The sequence below is a fragment of the Panicum hallii genome, chromosome 5, assembly GCF_002211085.1.
Source record: "Panicum hallii strain FIL2 chromosome 5, PHallii_v3.1, whole genome shotgun sequence".
Taxonomy (NCBI): Eukaryota; Viridiplantae; Streptophyta; class Magnoliopsida; order Poales; family Poaceae; genus Panicum; species Panicum hallii.
This window is the reverse complement of record NC_038046.1, coordinates 3,126,222-3,146,135: the sequence shown is the minus strand read 5'-3', so window position 1 is coordinate 3,146,135 and position 19,914 is coordinate 3,126,222. Positions and strand designations below refer to the sequence as shown.

Here is a 19,914-nt window from a genome sequence, read left to right as displayed (position 1 = left end):
GATCATAGCGATTGAATTGTAAATGCATGTACCATGAGTAACTAATCATCGACTTGCTGCTCCGATGAAACATGATCTAACAAGTTGACGAAAAATAAGATAAAATTTAGCCGAATGTTCATTGGCCGGCGCAGACTTTTTGTGGGTTCATTCATCCACACGCGCTGCTTTTTTATTAAAAAAAACTACTGGTACCTAACAGTCTTTTACAAGTGCAGGAGGTGATGAGCAGCAGACCAGGCGAAGGGAGGGCAAGGCAGGCTGGCACTGGCGGAGGCCGTTTCTGCGAATCATATTTCTCCCGCGGGGCTGCGTTGGAAACGTGTGGGGTGGTGGGACGGTCGGCGCCACCTCTCCTCTATAAAAGCGTTCGAATGCCGCGGCAACTGGCCCTCCCTCCCTCCCCTCGCGGACAGAGCAAGCGACCAGCGACGCGACGTCTACCCCGTCCCCTCCCAAACATCTCGCGCGCTCCTCGCCAGATATTTTTTTATTCCCCTGCTGGTTTCCTCCCATTTCCTCGCCGTCGACGCTCGCGATTCCTATCCGCGCCGGAAGACCGGAGGAAGATGTGCGAGGCACCACGGCTCCGCTGCGGCGCCGGTGACGCGGCGGCCGCCGCCGCCGACGTCGACGTCGTCACCACTGGCGGGCGCAGGAGGATCCCGGCGCGTTCCTCTGTTCTGGTAAGCGTCAGAACGTCCGGCCGGCGCCGGCCGTCTCTCGGCGGCGCATTCGCTCTGCTCGTTCGCGAACGATCCCACAGCTGCCGCGTCGATCGACCATCCGGCTCGCTGGTCTGACGAGAGATCTTCGTCTCCCTTTGTGTTTCCGCGCACGCAGGCCTCGGCGTCGCCGGTGCTGGCGAGCATCCTCGAGCGGCGCCTGCGCAAGGACAGGGAGAGCGGCAAGGCCGGCCGGTCCGTCCTCCGGATCCGCGGCGTCACCGACGACGCCGCGGCCGCGTTCGTCCGCCTCCTCGACGCCGGCAGGTACCGCGCCCCCTCCCTCCGTCCCTGCAATCTGATTCGCTGTTCCTAGTCTTATTTCCGCACACGACCGTCTGTCCCTTCCTTGCGAGGCTGGGCAAGCACGCCCTGCAAGGACTAATTCTGCCGAGTTTATTCTAAACGCACGAGGAGAGAAAAACATGGCGCATCAGCACGTGCGTACCCCACGTACTTTCTATTCTTTGCATATTTTCAGAAGACGATTCCTTCCATTGTTAGCAGCAGTAAATAAACTTGCAATTCGAGTTGTCTGACGTTCTAGGAATAGTAAAGCAGTCTCTGTGCATCGATCGGTCTGAAAATCAGCTAAACAAAATTCAGTCAAACGGTGCTCCTTACAGAAACCTTTGGCAGATAAATCGCCAAAATGCAGGAGAACAGTTGATCGCGGCTGGCCGTTCGTCGAACCAACCCCTGAATCGTACTGCATAGTAGTTGACGATCAAGACGGATCCTTGATATTTTTCCCTGGGACATCCAATCATCAAGCCGACCTGTCTGCAGACGGCCCTGACTGGGCTGGGCCAGCCACCTGCCCTATCATCAACTGTCATGTTCCGGATCGGCAGCCACGTCGGCCGCCGGACCCCTCTCTCGACCACAGCCACACACGTCCGCCGAACCCATGGCGAGCCGGCGATTGGCCACCGCCGGAAAAGCACGGGAAAAATCCCGCGGCCTTCCCGGCGGCGAATACGACGGCTCGCGGAGGGAAAGAAAAGGAAAAACAAAAGCGACGCGGAGCATCTCCTAGCGACTGTTTATATATTTAGTAATAGAGGTTTCGGTAAAAAGTTACCCACCTAGCTCTTCAATTGGATATCTAAATATATACCTATTTTATTCCGAATTTCTCATCAGACAAAGATAAAGAGCGATAATTGCTCTCTAGACTGTGCACAAGATATAGAAAAGCTGTTAGAAAGTACAAAAATATATAAAATAATTTTTACTCAAATAACTCTCTAAATGATGATTTAGAGAGTAGATTTTAGAAAAACTCTTAGGCCCCGCTTGGATCTTTGGAATTAAATTCCATTCTAATAATCATATTTTAGATATAAATTAATTAAGCTTATACATTTCCATGTGTAATATATTTGTATATTACTGTTGGCCATATATAGACATGCTTATGCACTGCAATTTTGCTATAGGGAAGCGAATCGAAAAGTGTGCTATAAATTGTACATTAGAAATATAATATGAGGATTTATATAATCAAATTACATCTCCCACTCTGATGAATTTAAGAGAAGGTTATATATATATATTTTGGAAAGTCGTGGAATGTTATATTTTAAGATAAATAGTCTACCGTAGATTTTAATTTTTCAAAATGAAAGGATCCAAACAGATTTCGGAGATGCTCCAAAGCTCGCGGGAGGAGGGAGTGAAAAAACATGGCCTTTGGTTCTTCGGAAAAAAAACATAGCCTTTTTCTTTCCAAAAAACAGAAGAAAAAACATGGCTCTCCTTTTTCCCCCGCCGCCTGCCTGGTTGGTGTGGTGAGCGGCGCGGGTGGCGCCTGCCCGGTTGGACCCTCCCCGGCCGACGTGCGCATTATCGCTAGCGCACGGCGGCGACTGCCCCGGAGGCGACCGGCCGGGGCCCGTTGCTGTCGCGGGCGCGGCTGGCACGGGGACGGGTGACCTATCATCCTGTTTGCCTTTGGGGCTCTTTGTACATGTGGATTCCGAGAAAGGGACCGCCGGGACGACCGTGGCCTCGCCTTGAACGAATGTTCCCGTGGAGCCTGTCGAAGATTCTTCGTATCGTGCTACTACGTGGATAGCAGGAATCTAGTAGAAATTTGAATTTCATATGGAATGTAGAAAATTTCGCCAAAGTTTAAAACAGGGCCTGCCGAAACTGTCGTGCTTAATTTTAATTTTCCGACGATCATGATGAACCCCGGCAGGTGCGGCGACGGCGAGGAGGACGACATGGAGAAGTACGCGGTGCAGGTGCTGGTGCTGGCGCACGCGTACCAGGTGCCGTGGCTGAAGCGGGCTTGCGAGGGCGCCATCGGCGCGCGCCTCACCGCGGACTCGGCGGTGGACGTGCTGCAGCTCGCCGCGCTCTGCGACGCGCCGCGCCTGCACCTGCGCTGCACCAGGCTGCTCGCCAAGGAGTTCGCCGCCGTCGAGCGCACCGAGGCGTGGCGCTTCCTGCAGGAGAACGACCCATGGCAGGAGCTCCAGGTCCTGCAGGGCCTGCACGAGGCCGACATGGTACGCTCTTCTTCTTTTCTTTTTAATAAATTTCTCTCCTCCTCCGGCACAACACGATCGATGTAGATTGCGTGCTGACACGTGAGCACACCAAATGGAAGCGCGATGCACGACGCCTCTGTCGCCAGTGCGCCAGTGGGGAGCATGCTTTCTTAGCGTCAAGCTTCTTGTTCTAGGAAATGGCGGGCATGGCCGGACCTCCATGTCGCGTTCGTGCGCGTACGACATGGCACCAGTGCGTTTTCTAGGTGGTTAGTGCGTCAGTTTGGGGCGGCGGTTTAGGCCGGCCCGTCAGTGCCGAATGGCTGGCAAATTGAATGTTCACATCTCCTCGGATGGACCTTGCCATACCCTCTGCGTTAAACGTTTTTTTTATTTGGGTAGAAAAATCGTGACCTGAAGCAGTTCCAGCCTCGAGGCCAGGTCATGTTTAAGAGTTGAGACCAAGCAACCTTTTAGTTTGACGAAAGTTTGTAGAGTCTTGGCGGCTACTCACTTCTAACTTCTAACAGTGTTCAACCGAAGGATAGGAAAGTCGTAGGAAGAATCGCTGATCAGTGATCAATTTGTAGATTCAAGTTTTGTGACGGATGCACCTTCGTTTTGTTCTGAATGTACCCCGACCCTGTCCCTGTGTGAGCTAAGCGCTGATCGATGGGTGCTCTATTTCCGACGTGCAGCGGCGGCGCAAGTGGCGGCGGAAGCGCGCGGAGCAGCGTGTGTACGTGGAGCTGAGCGAGGCCATGGACTGCCTCGACCACATCTGCACGGAGGGCTGCACGGAGGTCGGGCCGGCGGGGCGGGCGCCGGCGCCGGCGCCGTGCGCGCGCTACGCCACCACCTGCCGGGGCCTGCAGCTGCTCATCCGCCACTTCTCCCAGTGCCACCGCAAGAGCTGCGCGCGGTGCCAGCGCATGTGGCAGCTACTCCGCCTCCACTCCGCGCTCTGCGACCGCCCCGACAGCTGCAACACCCCGCTCTGCAAGTAAGCGCCGCCGCCGATCAGAGCTCGGCAGCCGCTTCGTTGCTGCCCTAATTTAAGCTCACACCTGACATTGTTGCGTGCGCCATGCAGGAGGTTCAAGCAGAAAGAGCAGGAGAAGGCGGCCGTGAAGGCCGGCGATGATGGCGACAAATGGGGGCTCCTGGTGAAGAAGGTGAAGGCTGCCAGGGTCTTCTCTTCCCTGGCCAACAGGAAGCAGATGAGCTCCACCTCCCAGTGCTGAGCAAATGCAGTTTCAGCCGGGATGGTTAGGGTTAGTTAGATTAGTGAGTGTGAGAAGATTAAGTGAGCTGTTATTTTTTTTGGTTGGTTCTGTTTTTTTGATATGCCAGATCTCTGTTGAGCTATGTACTGTACATGCCTTTTGCTACACCGTGGTATATACTATGTAGTACGTTGCTAGAGTCCTTTAGCAAGGTGGCCAGGTGGGGAATCAATGAGAGCCCAAAATCGTTGTAAAAACTGCATGTATTGTAACAGGGAAATATGAGATGAGATAAATAAATATGTTTATGATATCTTTGAGGTTTCTTGCCCCTGACATACAGCAATCCAAAATGGCTTAAACCCAGAATACAAGGCCTGCATTTATTTACGATTTGATTTCATCATCCAACTTGCTCTTGACGATAAAGATGGGATCAACTAAGGGTGTGTTTGTTTACTGGGACCTAAAGTTTAGAGGGGTCACATCAAAGAGAATCTTATCATTTAGAAGTATTAAATAAAGTCTAATTACAAAACTAATTGCAGAACCCTGCGAGACGAATCTAATGAGGTATATTAGTCCATGATTAGCGGATGATTACTGTAGCATCACTGTGATAAATTATGGATTAATTAGGCTCATTAAATTTGTCTCGCGAATTAGCACCACTGTGACAAATTATGCAAAAAGTTTTATAAACAGATTTTATTTAATACTTCTAAATAGTAAGATTCTCTTCGATGTGATAGGTCTAAAATTTAGAGGGTAGAAAACGAACAGACCCTCTAAGATTCTTTAAACATAGAAAAGCTCAGGCTTTCATGAGCTTTATCTGCACGAGGTGGAGTCATCATAACAAAAATCAAAGGGGCACTAACAAGCGAACAGGCAAAATGGATACGCTGATATAAACTGCTTTGAATCACACCTGAAAAGCCATAAGAGAGGGTGAGAAAGAAAGAAAGGCATTGCTGCACAGAACAACGATCAAGACTACACGTAACAGAAACAGCACTATATATGTCAAATTAGAGCAACAGAAAAGCAACCAACATGCTGAGACATGTATGCCCCGAATACGAGCAAAAGTACTACCTGTAACACATTTTGCTTCCCAACAAGGGTTTCTTCAAGTGAAGAATGGAATATCAGTACAAAACAACACCTTATAATCAGACAGAAAATCTGAGTGTTGAGTCGGCTGTTCTATAACAAGAACAAAACAACAACAATAACAAAGCCTTTTGTTCCAAGCAAGCTGGCCAGGTTTGTGCTGTTCTACAAATTGCAATGATTCAACATGAGCATATCCGCTTGCATTCAACAAAGTTATGGCATCTCTCGGTTTATTGGAGGTGTCAAGCATACATCAGTCAAGATATCACTTGGAAATACAGCAGAGGAAATATGATAAAGGAACTGCCTGAAACCATTGGCCAAATGATAATCATGAATCACTCTCTTTAGCTTGGGCCATTAGCTCTGCCTGCATTCTCTTTATCTCCAGCTCCCTTTCCATCCTCTCTTTCTGAAAGAACAAAACCATTATCAGCTGCTTTCAGGAAAAAATCACAAGTATAACAAACTACAGACACTGACAGAGCATGTATTTGCATTTAGGGCTGTTAGTGGTTTTGGTGTCCAGTTGCATATATGGGTGATGATGGTATTCTTGGTGGACACAGAACATAAAACAAGTGAACCTTCTTTCTGGCCATTAGCTCAATGGGCTAGTTTAAAGTTCGATCAGACACGAAATCAGTTTATCAGTCTGTGTTTCAGTCTAGCACTACAAGGGTACATAATGCTGTCATGTCTTAATATCAAATTTGAAGAATGGGAACCCAAAAAGGATTGAGCATGCATATAAAAGCAAAGGCGTTGCCCCCCTGAGAAACACAACCTGAGCAACTTTCCATCCCTCAGAAGTCTCAATAGTGGCAATTATCTAGTTTCCACAAAAATGAACTTTTGGGTACAATGGAGGCCAAAGTTTAGTCAAAGGATCAAAGTGTCATGGTGTGAACATACCAAATTATTATCACACATGATGTGTTTTCAAATAATAGGTTAGAAACTTCCCTGACAATGTACCCTTAATTCTAAATGGCTTTGGAACTGCAATCTGGACACTAAGGACTCGGAACAAACCATAATCACACAGCCATACAGCAAGAAGCAGCTGAAGGCTAATTTCTATTCACATTTTATTGCAGCCATGGAACACTTGAAGGCAACTTTTTTGATAGGTGTAGGCCTTGACTGATGACTGAAGCAGCACTAATGCTGCAAAATTTGGGTGCCATAGTTGCAGATTCATGAGGTAAAAACCTCAAAGGCTTTCCTACAGTACATGTCTTCTATGGATCAGAATGGGCTACTTTCAGATGTCTTCCAAATTCAGGTTCTTGTAGCACCCCCCAATATCTGGTGCTTAAATTCCACTTGTGTTTTCTGTCAGAAGATGTATCGTCTGAGCCCATTATGTATTTATGTTTGTGGCATAACTGTATAAGATTTGTTCCTAGCTTACACACAGAATTGGCGTGTCTCTCAACAAATCAAAATGCATAATCCAGAAGAGAATGCCCCTAAAAGGGTGAACCCGTAGCGCAGACTAACTGAAGAAATCCTATGCTTCTAAATGCCCCCTTCTCAAAACTTAACATCAGACTCAGAATCTCAGATATGTCTAGAAACTCATTCCCGAATCTGTTCATCAGGCCATGTAGGATCCAGCAATCCCTAGACCATTCCGAGATTTAAGTGGTTCCAGCAACTGCTAGTCACAGGCATATATGACCCAGATCTAACAAGCTAAGGCGATAATGGAATCCCCACGAGCGGCACATGCATAGTAACGAGGAATGGATTTGAATTCCGAGGGAGAAGGGGAGCAGATTGGGCCAGTGATTAGTTCACCTTCTCGTCCTGGTGGAGAGCGATCCAGACGTGGACCCTGTCCATAGACTGCCAGAAGAGGAACGCCCCGAAGGTCATCGCGAAGTAGGTCGCCACCCGCACCATTTTCTTCCTCTTCTCCGATCTCTCTGGCTGCGCCCCTCTCTCCGGCTCTCCGCGGCGGATTGGGGAATTTTGGCGACGGCTGCGGCGTCTTCTGGACAGGAGGAGGTTCTCCTCCATTGGACGGCTGGGATTCCTTTTGGGCTGAGAGGAGTGATTTGGGCTGGGCCCTTCGTTCCCTATTGGGCCTAAATAATCTGTCCAGTGATTGTGATTTGCCACTCCCACTCAAAAATAAAATAAAATAAATAAACTGAGTGTGCCACTGACAACACCGAGTAATGACCGAAGCTCTACAAGACAATCAGCTCAGAATCAAATTACTTCAGACATGTCTGCCGGAGATCCAAGAATTCGTGAAGCTAAAGTAAAGAATAAAGGAATCCTAACTAACAGAAATTTTGTTTCCAGCACTTGCGATTAAGAGCCCGTCAAATGAGTGGACTCAGCGTAAACGTATTTTCAACGTCCAATTTTCATATATCGTAGTCATAATACATGGCAATTGCTTGAAGGACAAAACACATCTAGTCATAATCAACAGCCACCACCTTTGACCTGACAACTTATACTCAACAGCCGGGATACCCATCGGGTGGGTCTCCAGGTTCCAAACCTAATTTTCTTTAATGAACTCCAACTCGGTTCTCTATAATCTTTAATGTAAAAATGATACGAGATACCTATGTACTCCACCCATGGATTATTAACATAAACATTTTCTTAATTATACAAAGGCCAAAAAATTTACTCAAAGATCATTAACACCCTCCTACTTTGGCAGTAACTGAGTTGACGAATTCATCCTTTTTTTTTTGAGAAAAGGGTAAGCTTATTCATCATAGATTGTGATTACAATCCTGCTCAAGCAGCTCTTGTACGCAGGTTGGAGTTCCATGATGCCACACCCCAAACCTCGTCGTACTACAGACTTGTGGCACCTTTATGATACAACACTTCACACAACAAGCTACAGGTAACTAGGTACATATACAACAGCTACAGAAACGATTACAATAGCAAGTGCAGAAACTGCACTAGTATGGTAAACAGTTGCGCACCAGGTGCGAGACAAAATAACTGAGTTGCCGCGTCAACTGTGCGGCAACAAATTGTACAACGGCTTTCTTAGCTCTCATTACCCGTTTACTAGGAGTATAGAAGATGTTTTCCCCATTATGTACCGAGCTGCATGGCAATCACGCTATTGGAGAACTTTTTCAATCTAGTTTGCTTTGGGTGAAGTCAAGATGCACGCTTCTGCCATCATTGCAGCAACCCACTTCTCTTCCCCCAACCCATGGCTACTATGTACAAAATCAGACAGCCAGCAACGGTGCCCAAAGTGGTCTCCCAGAATTTCATGTTTGCCGCCCTTGTCTCCTCCTCAGTTGTTGGAGGGTCGTAAAGTGATATGCCAATATTCATTCCAAAAAGTCCAACAACAGCCACTCCAGCAGTAATGACGACAGTTGCAGTTGAGAGCATAACCCCCATCTGTAGAAGCTGATTCTGCTTGTCATCCAACATTATGTTGATATAATCTTCTGTGTCGTCAACATACTCCCTCAGCTTCAATCATACAGAAGACATATGGCTTAGAATACATGAACAAGTCATCATCAGAATCTGATTTATCAATCCATAAATGTAGACCTACACTAGTGTCCCCGTGACTTATGGCTTATGGCAGACATCAAAAGAAAGAACCATGCACAACCATCAGCAAACTGCTAATTCTTAAGATTAGCTTGTTTAGAGAAATCATGCATTCATGTCATTAATAAAATAAACAGAAATGTTGCCCTAGCCCTATTAATTAAAAAATTGTCAAAAATATAAGTATCCAATAATCAATAATGTCAGAGGATGCTCAACCAAACCAAGTCAACGTACCAGTCTATCAAGGTAAAAATATCTTTTCGCTGTGACCGCGAGACAGCAGTTATAAGACTCAACATAGTTTATTTTACTTCTGGCACCACGGTCGTAAGTCAAATACTTTCATCAATTTTTAGCAATTCTGATGTAAAGTGATACCACATGGCGAAAAAACAATAGCGGTCACTAATAAAAGCTTGTAAACTCAATAGTATTAGGAACAATATAAGTATAAGATGCAAAGTGAAGGTATATTACATGCGATAACTTGTTAAGTGTGCCATCAATCTGCACAAAGTAAGCCTCAAGAAGCATCTCCAGTTCTTCAATGTGAGGCTTATAACCAATAAAGCTACCATTGCTTCCATCTGGCTCACTTCTATAATCTTCATCCCTAGACACAATAAAAGATGATAGAATACATTAACAAATTGGTACGTGCAAACTTGCAAAGAGATGCATTCAAAACAGTTCAGATTATTTATGGACATAATGATTGGGGTATAGCTTGTTCTTCTTTCAAATAAAAATATCTAGCAACAATGACTTGCCTGTCCTCCTCAGTCTGAGATGGATCATCAACCTCAACTCTAGATGAAGCCTCACTGATTTCTTGTTGAGTAAGCTTCTCTGTCAAGTACATTTCAGCCATATCCATTTCATCATCCAGCAAATGTTCAAGCTCATCCCTCACCTTGCAGAACATGATGTTTGCACAAGGGCGAACTACATTAGTAAAGTAAGCAAGTCTCTTGCAAGGAAATTATATTGTACAAGGGGTAGTAAAGGGCCTAAAAATTTAGCCTATAAATAATGTATAGGCCGGGCTAAAAAAGGACCGGGTTCATACTTTATATAATTTTGAGCTAAGAACAAATAAGGCTTGAGTTGGAATGATAGATTGTGAAGGAGGAATTAGGGCCATGATCCATTACCACCCCTAATTGTACATCACCTTCCTATTTGACAGCAATAGCGCTTAACTGCAATTTGTTTGATAGCAATATGACATGTACACACCAGGCACCCTATCCCCACCATGTATAAGATTCGATTCAAACAAAAGGACCTACCATTGACAAATTTGAAAGAAGATTGGCATCAAGTATATCAAAGAATCTCAGTTGAGTACCTTCTGTACACGACCAGATATCGCCACCAGGCGGCTCTTGATTTGCCTAACTCGCTCAAGGTTTAATGTACTGATCTTTGATGTCAGCTCATCTAATGCTGGATATGCCTCTTGCTCCAGAGTAGAAGTCTATGAAAGAAGAAAACGTAAGGGATGGGAGTCATTACAAGAATCTGCAAGAAGGACATATTTTGTTTATTTGCAAAAGGTACTTGGCTATCTTAAAAGTAATCCATAAGCCTTAATCTTAAATGCACTATAGAAGAAACATGTAACAGATAATGGTCATAAGCTATTTTAAACAGATCAGCTTCTACAAGACGCATTAACTCCATCTATCAGTAGCATCTGGAGAGTGTCCAATATTCTATGAACAAGAACAACAAAGGTAAACATGTCTGAAGCGATTACCCAATATTCTACGAACAAGAAAAACAAATATATAATTCTTGGACAGCCAATACAATGGATAAAAGCATGCTAAAGCACAGAACGCAGGATGTGAGAGATATGAATTCAATTGAACTCAGATAACCTGACAAAAAGATCCAGATGAAAGCACATACTTCCTCTTCCAAAGATCTGCAGGCTGACTCAAGGCAGACTTCAAGTGCTCGGAATTCAAAAGGTAAAACCTTGGCATTTCCATCTTTTGCAGCAGCCAAATCAGGCATACTGGTGCTGCTTGTCATTTCTGGCACCACGGTAGTAGACTTCTTAGTCATCTCCAATTCATGTCCTTTGGATGAATTCGGAACAGGAAATGGTGAAGCAACAGCTGACGATTCACCCTCCATGTCGGTGAGATCCGCAGCCTAATATAGAAAAGGGGAAAACAATTAGTGATAAATCCCCTAATCACAGTATCTTATATAACAATAAGTGACCAATACACTCCATCATAATACTTTTATCTTTCTGCCGAAATATCACCACTTTCTGTCCACTTCGCTAAACTATCTGCTCATTGCATGAATTTGCTCTCCATTGCTCTAGTTGCAGTGGTGCATAATCCACAATGGAGCAGAGCAGTGCGGTATTGTGATCGAAGCTCAGGACCAGAGCAAAGCAAGCTTTTCAAACACACACACACACACACACACACACACACACACACACACACACTCAGGACCAACTCTCCAGTACAATGCCCTCCACACATATTTGAAATCTCACACCACGATTCCTAAGGCCTCGTTCGGTTAGGCCGGATTGGCCCGTTCCCGGCCTCGTTCCACCTGGATTGAATCGGCCCATTTTGAAATCAGGTCCGGCCTGTAATGGTCGTTCGTTTCGACCGGACCGGGAAATGAAACAGGCCCGGAATGGGCTTCCCCCCTTTCCACGGCCCGGAACGAAACCCTACCTCATACCCTACGGATCGATTCCTGCCCACTCGCGGTCACGCGGAGCCAGTGGCGCGGGCGGTGGACGGCGCGGCACATCCCCAACAGGGACGGCGACCACCTCCCATTTTTCATCCGCAGTCTCCGCCGCCTTCTCGCCAGTAAGCCGTCACCTTCTCTTCTCTCCCTCTCGCGTTTCTTGGTTCCGGTGGCCGGTGGGCCACGGCGCAGGCCGGTTACGCGCTGGGGCGGCGGGCGTCGATGGCCTCCCTGGCCGCGGTGCTCTTTCTCATCCTGCGCTATTGCGCCGTGTGGGACGTCACTGGCGCCGTCGCCACGCTCCGTGCGCTGCTGAGCTTCGGATTCCATCCAATGTGAACTGATTCCATCCGTGCGCTGCTGAGCTTCCACATTCCGTGCGGTGCTGAGCTGTGCTGTTGATTTGCTTGGCGCGAAGATGATGAGTGAACTGATTTTGCGATGATTCGAGCACATCGTTGGTGGTTGGTTTTGGTTAATTGCACGCGTTAATATTTTTAATGTTTGTATAAGAGGGTGGAGCTGGTATTTTGATGAGGATTAGTTGTGTTCTCATAGAAATTATTTCTTTTTCCCTGATGGCACTCAGGACTGTTGATGCTAGTTAGAACTTATCAGTTCTACAATTGCAAAGAATTTCTTACCATGGAAGCAATTTTGTTTCATTAGTGATTGAGGATGCTAATTCCAATTAGACTAGTGGTGTCTTACTGTTTTGTTTGATAAAATGAAACTTCTGCAACTTGCTGTCAATCACATTTAAAGATACTATTGTGGTGAGAAGTTCAGGTCTAGAACTATGAACTTTACTGTTTTGTTTTCTTACCATGGCTCGTTGGATTTCAGTTGGCTGGGAGGGTGGACCATGTTTTCCTGGACTACTTCGACAACAATCCCCATCAAATCTGTCGGGAACAGGTTGTTAATTAATAACGGCGAAATTTAAATTTCTTATCGATAACAATGTGTGCTTGGAAAGTGATTTCAGATAATCTGACTTTCCGATAAAGTTTGTTTGCACTGATGTTCAGACTTCTGACTGCTTGCAATGTTTTAAACAGAAACAACCCCCTCCAAGCGCACCCAGAAGACTTTGTGAAGGAGCAGACTTTGTGAAGGAGCAGAGGACGTACTTCGCAGATGTCGGCGCCTTTGAGCTGCCAGAGGAAGAGGTCTCTGACTCTGAGCTGGAGCGAGAACTGAATCTGATCCCAGAATATATGACTTTTCTTTTCTTTTTCCTGTATAGAAGTAGTTTACTAGAATCACGCAGATCCATAGTAAGAGTGTGATGGTAGTTGAAGCAAACGCTGCTGGCAGGATGATGGTTGCTGGCATCAGAATTCAGAACTGATGTTCCTTCTTGTCTTTGTTTGCTTCGCTTCAGTTGCTTGGCAATTTGGAACCAGGAATGGTTCCTATCCAGACGAATACATTTTGTAGGGGATGGAATGGTTCCTGGATAGGATTTGAAGCAGACCAGGATCGAGTGAAGGAAGGGGATTCACTCGATCGTGGCCCTGAACCGTTCCTGGACGGGAACGGATCCAAAATAAACGAACGAGGCCTAATAGTTTGTAAGACTGAAAAGAAAACATTTGACTCCTAGACAACCGAACAACAAACGAGGGGGTAGAAAACGCTACCTGGTCTGAGGAGGACGCGAGGACGCGGGTCTGGAGGTCACGGACGAAGCGCGCGAAGGTGGGGTCCTTGGAATTTGGAAGCAGCACCTCGGCGGCGGTGATCACGGCCTTGACGCGCTCGAGGTTAACGACGATGGCGCGCTCACGGCCCAGGATCGTGGAAGGGTAGGAGAGCAACGGGTCGAGCACCCTGAGATCGCGCGCGGGAAGCCCCGTCCGCGCCATCACCGCGTGCTTCCCGGCTTCCTCCACCCGCGCCGGGCCCGACGCCGGCACCACCATCCACTCCCGGCTCGCGGCGGCAGCGGCGGCCCCCGCCTTCCGCCTCCCCACGCCGCCGCCGCCCGTCCCCGTGGCATGCGGCCTCATGGCTTACCACCAACAATTAGGGTTTCGGTAGGGGTCGGCGGCGGCGGTGGGGAATCCGGAACGAAACGGTCGGTGTGGTGTGCCCCGCGGTGGGTTTGGTGGTGGGCGGCTGGGAGGCGACGTGGGGGTTTGCGCGAAAATAACTGATGCCGAGGGGCTTTTCGGAAAATTCATGAGATCGAAACCAGCTCGATGGCGTGGCCCAATCTGACAAAGCCCATGAGGGCCTGACTCGTGGGCCATTCTGTTCTCCATGGTCAAGCTGACGAAGTTTCCAGTATATAAAGAAGAAACTGACTATAAAATCAGCTAATAACTCCGCTAAAACAGGATCGCGGCCTATGACGGAAGGAACATGCAATGCGGCGAGCCGCCACCTGCTCCCTCGACGGCACCAAGAATCCACGAAGCAGCGCAAGAACGCCAGCGAGGGCACGATAAGAGAGAGATGGGCGGAGCTAGGCCAAGAAGGACTCAGGGGGTCGGAGATTGGATCTGAGATGCCTAGGTCTGGTTTCTTCGTCTTCTTCCTTTTTTTCTCTTTACCTTTGTGGAAGTGGAATTCAGCTATTCTATTTGCTATATATGGTGGATGGTGTTTATTTCATCCTCCTCTGTATCTATCTCTAGTGAGATTTGTCTATCCCCCAAATCTATGAAGATTGGGCTTATACATTGAGATTAGGTTAAAGATTTATTGATTTAGGGGATATAGGTTAGAGAATTGTGATTTGGAGAATTAGAGGCAAGGCTAAAGGATAAAGATCGGCTCGATGATGAAGGCGACCGTGATGCCGCAAGCTGGGGTTGTGAAGGACGGCCGTTGGGGAGAGTTGATCCGGAGCAATTCGCTCTAACAGATTAGCAGCAGATCTGGTGGCAGCGGTCGCAGAAGATAGTATAGGTGATGGGAGTCGCCGGAGATGGTATAAGGTGAGCGAGATAAGGGCACGCACGCTATGGTTGCTAGCTTGGTTTTGAGGAGGAATGAGAGTGAGAGATGAAAAAAAGGGTACCAGATCTAATGAAGATCCAAATCCAAGAAGAGTTAAAGCCTTTTCTCCCTTTTGTGATTGTTGAAAAATGCATCTTAATATGTATTAAATCTATAAAGATGACCTTTGAATTTATTCTTTATTTATGAACCATGTTTGCTTGGATCTAACTTTGGATTCCGCTTCAAAAGCTGAAGTTTGGATAACGTTTTCAAAATTCTTCAAATCCGAGCTTGCTTTATATCAACTTTGAGGGACATGGATTTGCCATTGATGTTGAAATAAACCTATTGCTTCTATTACTTATCCAATCTCCATCCAAGACACATCCTCATAACAGTAGAATATTGCAAATATTAATACTCTCCTTGCTTTTACATGTACATCTTTTAAGAATCCACAGTCTACAATCAGTTTGGAATTGGCTTAGCATTACCCTATATCTCTTAAGCCTCTATGCCTCAACCTTTTTCTTTGTTCTTTGGTATCTAAAGGCATAGCATAAACAAAATATTCTCATTTGAGAGATGTTTTCTAGAATAGATAGATACCTTATTATTAAAGGAACCATAATGGTCCTTGGTGCTTATGGGTGTGTTTGCTTTGGTGTCTTGTAAATCTAACTATGCCTTGTTTGACTTTGGCACCACTTGGTTGTGTCAAAATTTGCCTCATTTGCCGTCTCGTTTCATTTTGATGAACAAAGCAAACTACTTAATTGGCAATCCCAATTTTGGCGTGCCGATTTTTGGCTTGGCTACTAGATACCAAATGTGGGTATCAAAATAAACTTTCTCTACCGCTTTTTTTTCTCAAAAATGCGGGGATACCAATTTGAACTCGAGAAATCGGAGAACCTGTTTTACTTTCCGTCTTGACACGCACTTACAATATAGGAAATTGACAAGGAAATCTTTCGAGGAGACTGAATCCAATGTTGATCATATGGAGCACTACAAATATATTCTCTCTAAGCTGTTGCAAGGGCAAGATGACTCTTTTTGTAAAGGAGTTAGTAACGAAGTTCAAGGCACTATTACTCAAAATAAGGGTAGAGAAGGCTACATTTGCAAGAGAACCTTTCCATTATTCAAGGAACAAATCAGTGGCCTATCGAAGAATGATAAGGAGAAAATAAAGGTTGCCCTTCACGAGATTATTACATTCCTCAACAATGATGTGGATGAGGTAAAGACTTGACACTATACTCTTATTATATCCATCATACTTTATTGAGTTAGTTTGTCATGATATCCTTGCAATGCTTTCTTGAAAATGTGCTTATACTTGCCATTGTACGACAATAAATGTATAGAAGTTTGAGCATATGGACTTTAGTATCTTTCTTTCAATAATTTGAATTGTGAGGTTGAGGTGGAAAACATGGCCATCTGCTTTGCTGTCCATTGCCGCGGATGCCGAGACCCCACCAAAGTCCTCGCGGAGCCTTACCCTACTTCCACTGAGCGTGACGCCGACAGTATGCCTTGCCCTATCGCTCCCTCCACTCACCATCCTTCAGATCCATGGCCCTACCACCTTTTCCCCTCCTATACTACGGTATGACAGTGAGAAAACTAGGAAGGGTGTGTGCGGCTCTTCCAGATGGCTACAGTTTGGTGGGCGGAAGTATGAAAAGAGGGGAATTGCTTTTTTTTAATTTCTTTGTGGATCCCGCAAAGAGAGTAAAGGAAACATCAGCTAGCTCATGGACATGAGGGTAAAACTCTCGTTTTCCATCACCAATTAATCGACACTTGAGGTCTTGCTGATGGAAGTGGCTTAACGTTGTGTTTGGAATGGCAAGCAATGGGAATGGGCATGTGAATTATAAGTGGGAGTTGATAGAGGGAATAAAAAAAAACTCAATCGGCGGTGGAGAGACCGCTCCCATGGCATTGCACTAAGAAGAATTCTCAGCCAACCGGCCGAAAAAAACCCCTAAACTTCGGCTTCACCCTATAGTGCCGCACCATAACCTGGGCTGGCCACGACCCACTGGATTAGCGACCGCTGCAACTACACCGTGGTAGGGGAGAGGCCAAACCAACCACAGGTGCCACAGGCCGGCGTCCTGCCACCATTTTTCGAGTTGCCAGCGAGGGGACTTTTTTGCTGCCACCAGGATTTGAACCCTGGTTGGTGTCTTCCTCAAATGGGAAGCTTACCACTGCACTACAGGAGTGTTGGCTTGATAGAGGGAATTCACGTGGGAGTTGGACTTTTAGTCTCACTCCCTTGTTTGGGTTGTGATGAGAATTGAAATGAGAAGTTTAAGAGATAATTCATATGTTCTGTTTGTTTCGTAGGTTTAGGAGTGGGAAATTATATCATAACTTAGAACAAACGGTTATGATGTATCGATCTTATACTTAAGCACAATTCCCATCCAATTACCACTCTTCCCCAAGTAATTCCTTAGTGGGACTTGGCCTCCTAAACTCTCTTTCCTTAACCCACTAAAACTCCCATTCCCACCAATCAAACAAGAGATTTTGAACCCTCATCTCTAAACTCCCAATCCCTTCCACTAATTACCTCTAAGCAAACAAGCCATAGGGGGCATAGAAGGGATCCTTAATTTTCTAAGTGGCAATTCAAGTATTTCGCTATCTTTCAGTGACACACAAGGAATTATCTCTAGAACTATTTGATAGCAGTGAGCTCTTATCTCATAATGCCACGCCTCATAGGAATGTATAAAAAAATGGACTCTGATATAGCCTCTTTAGGTTGTTCGTACCATAGGCTATATGGCTTTGCTAAGTGCAGTTCTAGATTTTTTTTTGCTTTTTGTCGTGTTGTTTGAGATATCTCAATCATACTTAAGTATGTGCAATACTTCTAGATGTGAATATGCGGATCATCTAAGGTGTATTAAGATTGGGTGTCTAACCCAAGTAATACATTTTTGTTGGCATCAACATAAGCCCCTTCTCCTTCTCTTTCCCAGCTTGCATTTGGCCAATTCTGACACAATACGTCATAGATCAGGTTAAATATCAAACCAGCTTAGTTGAGGCCAATCCTCATGCAATTGGATGCTGCAATTCCGAATACATAATCGATTTGCAGTTGGCGATTGCATGTAAGACTAGCATGCAATTTGTGGCTGACTTGGCCTGAAACATTATTGTTCCTTTACCCTTTGACAAACCACAACAAATAACAGTAAAAGCAAAGCGAGGTGACTTGCTGGGGACAAATATGAAAATGAAAAGGTAAAATATGGGAATTTCATTTTTTTTCTTGAAAAGTTAACATGCAAACCATTTTTTGCTTCTTCATACCCAGCAGCAGGTGTTATGCTTGGTATCTTTTTCTGTTTTCTCTACTGGAGAATATCTCCATCCTAGTGAATTTTTCAGAGACCAAATGTATTATGTGATGATGCGTAGAATGCAGGAGAGTTTTCACTTTTGTGATGTTCACACATGACAATTGAAATAGCCAATTGTACCAGATTTACTTGGTACTCTGCCATGTCAAATTATGTCAGAAGACAATATATCAAGTTAGCCAACTGTGGAAACTTGTTCACATTTCAAGACATTGACAGGACTTCTTGCAGGTTGATCAAGATATTCAGGCAATGGAAGAAAGTGGTGAAACATGTCAAGAGGCTGTGAAGAGGTTATCTACTGGTTTGTTGGGAAAGGTATACTTACAGAGCATGGCATGATGGTTGGATAGTCCTTAAGCAGTAGTGTGCTAAAATATGTTGTAGGAGTTCTATAGGATACAAGTGAGAAAGTTCTCTGTTTCCAGCTCAGTAAAATGGCGCAAGGTGTCAATGACTTGCTAAATACAGCAACATCCAAATGCAGGTGCCATACTCTCTCATCTCAAATGAGCCTTGTGCTTATTTACATTGACTTAAGAATTTGAGATCCTATATGTTCTATAGACTACAACAGTACGTTTCAGTCCTCACATTTCACTGAGTTGCGTATTATTTTTTTCCTCCCCTGCAAAATTACAGAGTGATTGTTTATAGTATTTGATGGTAGTATATCCTTTTGTTGAATTGTTGTATATTGGAAGACCTATGAGTACCGAGGAGAAGATTGAACTCAGCAAGCGCATCCGAAAGCTCCCAGAGGAGGCACTTAACCGCGTCGTGGAGATAATTACAACAAGGAAACTGGCAAGTGAGAGTTCTGATCGGATAACCATGAACTTGAGAGAATTGGTATGTTCCACTATAAAATACAAGCAGTTTCTGAGTAATGCAACCTTATTATCTATGCCTGACCCTTGCTTGTTTCTTTTGGTTAGGATGATGCAACATTATGGAGGCTGTATTACCATGTGGAGTATGCGCTAAAAGAAAACAACAAATGATTCTCAATACTCCATGGCCACAGCATCCAGCATGGATTCTAAGCTGAATATCCAGTGTAAGCCCTACCACAACTTGAAGGAGCACTTGCAAGCTCGTTCTGACCTTGGGTGCAGTACTTCAGCTTGTTGGCGGTAGCAACATCTGTATGTGTGCATGGACATAGGTGCAAGTGAGGGATGTGGCATCAAAAAACAGCACCAAGAATAGTGTGTTGAGATTAGCGGAAAAAATAGTTCCTAGAGTTCGAAAAACTAGTGTTGTAACTTGTAAACCAAGGTCAGTGGTGGCAATATTTGTTCCATACCACAGTGCAAGCTCCTCCAGATGAATGGGATTTTGTTCCGGCATTCTCGCCTGCAAAAGGACATCGCATAAACTTAGATACTTTTATTCTTCCTAGTCATAGTCTCCTTGCATGGTTTGGTAACCCTAGGTCCAAGCATAGAAGAACGAAAGTATTGTATATTGCGATGACTCCACACTAACGAACGGTGATTGGTGGATGGTCGAGTGTCACATTGCATCAATCAAATCCTCTTCCTCCTTTGTGGCTTAAAGGAAATTCATCAAAGTTATCGCCATGTTTGCTTCCTTTGCTTTTTCAAAAGGCGTGGTGTGTGCTCTGCACCGAGATAATGGGATGATCAGACTGAGAGTAACAGGATATCTGATGATGGCTTCC

At 45.4% G+C, this 19,914-nt stretch overlaps 4 protein-coding genes and 1 long non-coding RNA gene across 7 annotated transcripts; 3 read left to right on the top strand and 2 right to left on the bottom strand.

The window, feature by feature from the left end:
• The first annotated feature begins 381 nt into the window (after positions 1–381).
• On the top strand, positions 382–4,765 carry LOC112892235 (BTB/POZ and TAZ domain-containing protein 1). Its single transcript, XM_025959368.1, has 5 exons — positions 382–686; positions 844–992; positions 2,932–3,244; positions 3,925–4,229; positions 4,320–4,765. The coding sequence occupies exons 1-5, from the start codon at positions 570–572 to the stop codon at positions 4,468–4,470; spliced, it is 1,035 nt and encodes a 344-aa protein (XP_025815153.1). The 5' UTR covers positions 382–569; the 3' UTR covers positions 4,471–4,765.
• An 801-nt stretch (positions 4,766–5,566) lies between these two features.
• LOC112892240 lies at positions 5,567–7,620 on the bottom strand. Its single transcript, XM_025959374.1, is given in 3 exon segments — positions 5,567–5,919; positions 5,921–5,983; positions 7,378–7,620. Coding segments are annotated over 3 exon segments (420 nt in total). The 5' UTR covers positions 7,600–7,620; the 3' UTR covers positions 5,567–5,784.
• A 666-nt stretch (positions 7,621–8,286) lies between these two features.
• Positions 8,287–14,019, bottom strand: LOC112892236 (magnesium transporter MRS2-F). Its single transcript, XM_025959369.1, has 6 exons — positions 13,524–14,019; positions 11,059–11,307; positions 10,493–10,621; positions 9,912–10,054; positions 9,619–9,754; positions 8,287–9,051 (listed from the first exon to the last, which is right to left on the bottom strand). Exons 1-6 carry the CDS (start codon positions 13,890–13,892, stop codon positions 8,746–8,748), a joined length of 1,332 nt encoding a protein of 443 aa, XP_025815154.1. The 5' UTR covers positions 13,893–14,019; the 3' UTR covers positions 8,287–8,745.
• LOC112892241 lies at positions 11,946–13,005 on the top strand. The gene is made up of 3 exons (XR_003228693.1): positions 11,946–11,999; positions 12,724–12,795; positions 12,939–13,005. It is a non-coding gene; the product is annotated as an uncharacterized LOC112892241 (long non-coding RNA).
• Positions 14,020–14,172: 153 nt separating the features above from the next.
• LOC112892239 lies at positions 14,173–19,594 on the top strand. 3 transcript variants are annotated; one of them, XM_025959371.1, is made up of 6 exons: positions 14,173–14,400; positions 15,784–16,075; positions 18,459–18,545; positions 18,626–18,714; positions 18,932–19,079; positions 19,166–19,594. In XM_025959371.1, the coding sequence occupies exons 1-6, from the start codon at positions 14,234–14,236 to the stop codon at positions 19,229–19,231; spliced, it is 849 nt and encodes a 282-aa protein (XP_025815156.1). In that variant the 5' UTR covers positions 14,173–14,233; the 3' UTR covers positions 19,232–19,594. The 3 variants fall into 3 exon arrangements, with proteins under 3 accessions (XP_025815156.1, XP_025815157.1, XP_025815158.1); XM_025959372.1 differs by having other exon boundaries at positions 14,174–14,400; positions 18,447–18,545; positions 18,656–18,714; XM_025959373.1 differs by having other exon boundaries at positions 14,176–14,400; positions 18,656–18,714.
• Positions 19,595–19,914: the final 320 nt, after the last annotated feature.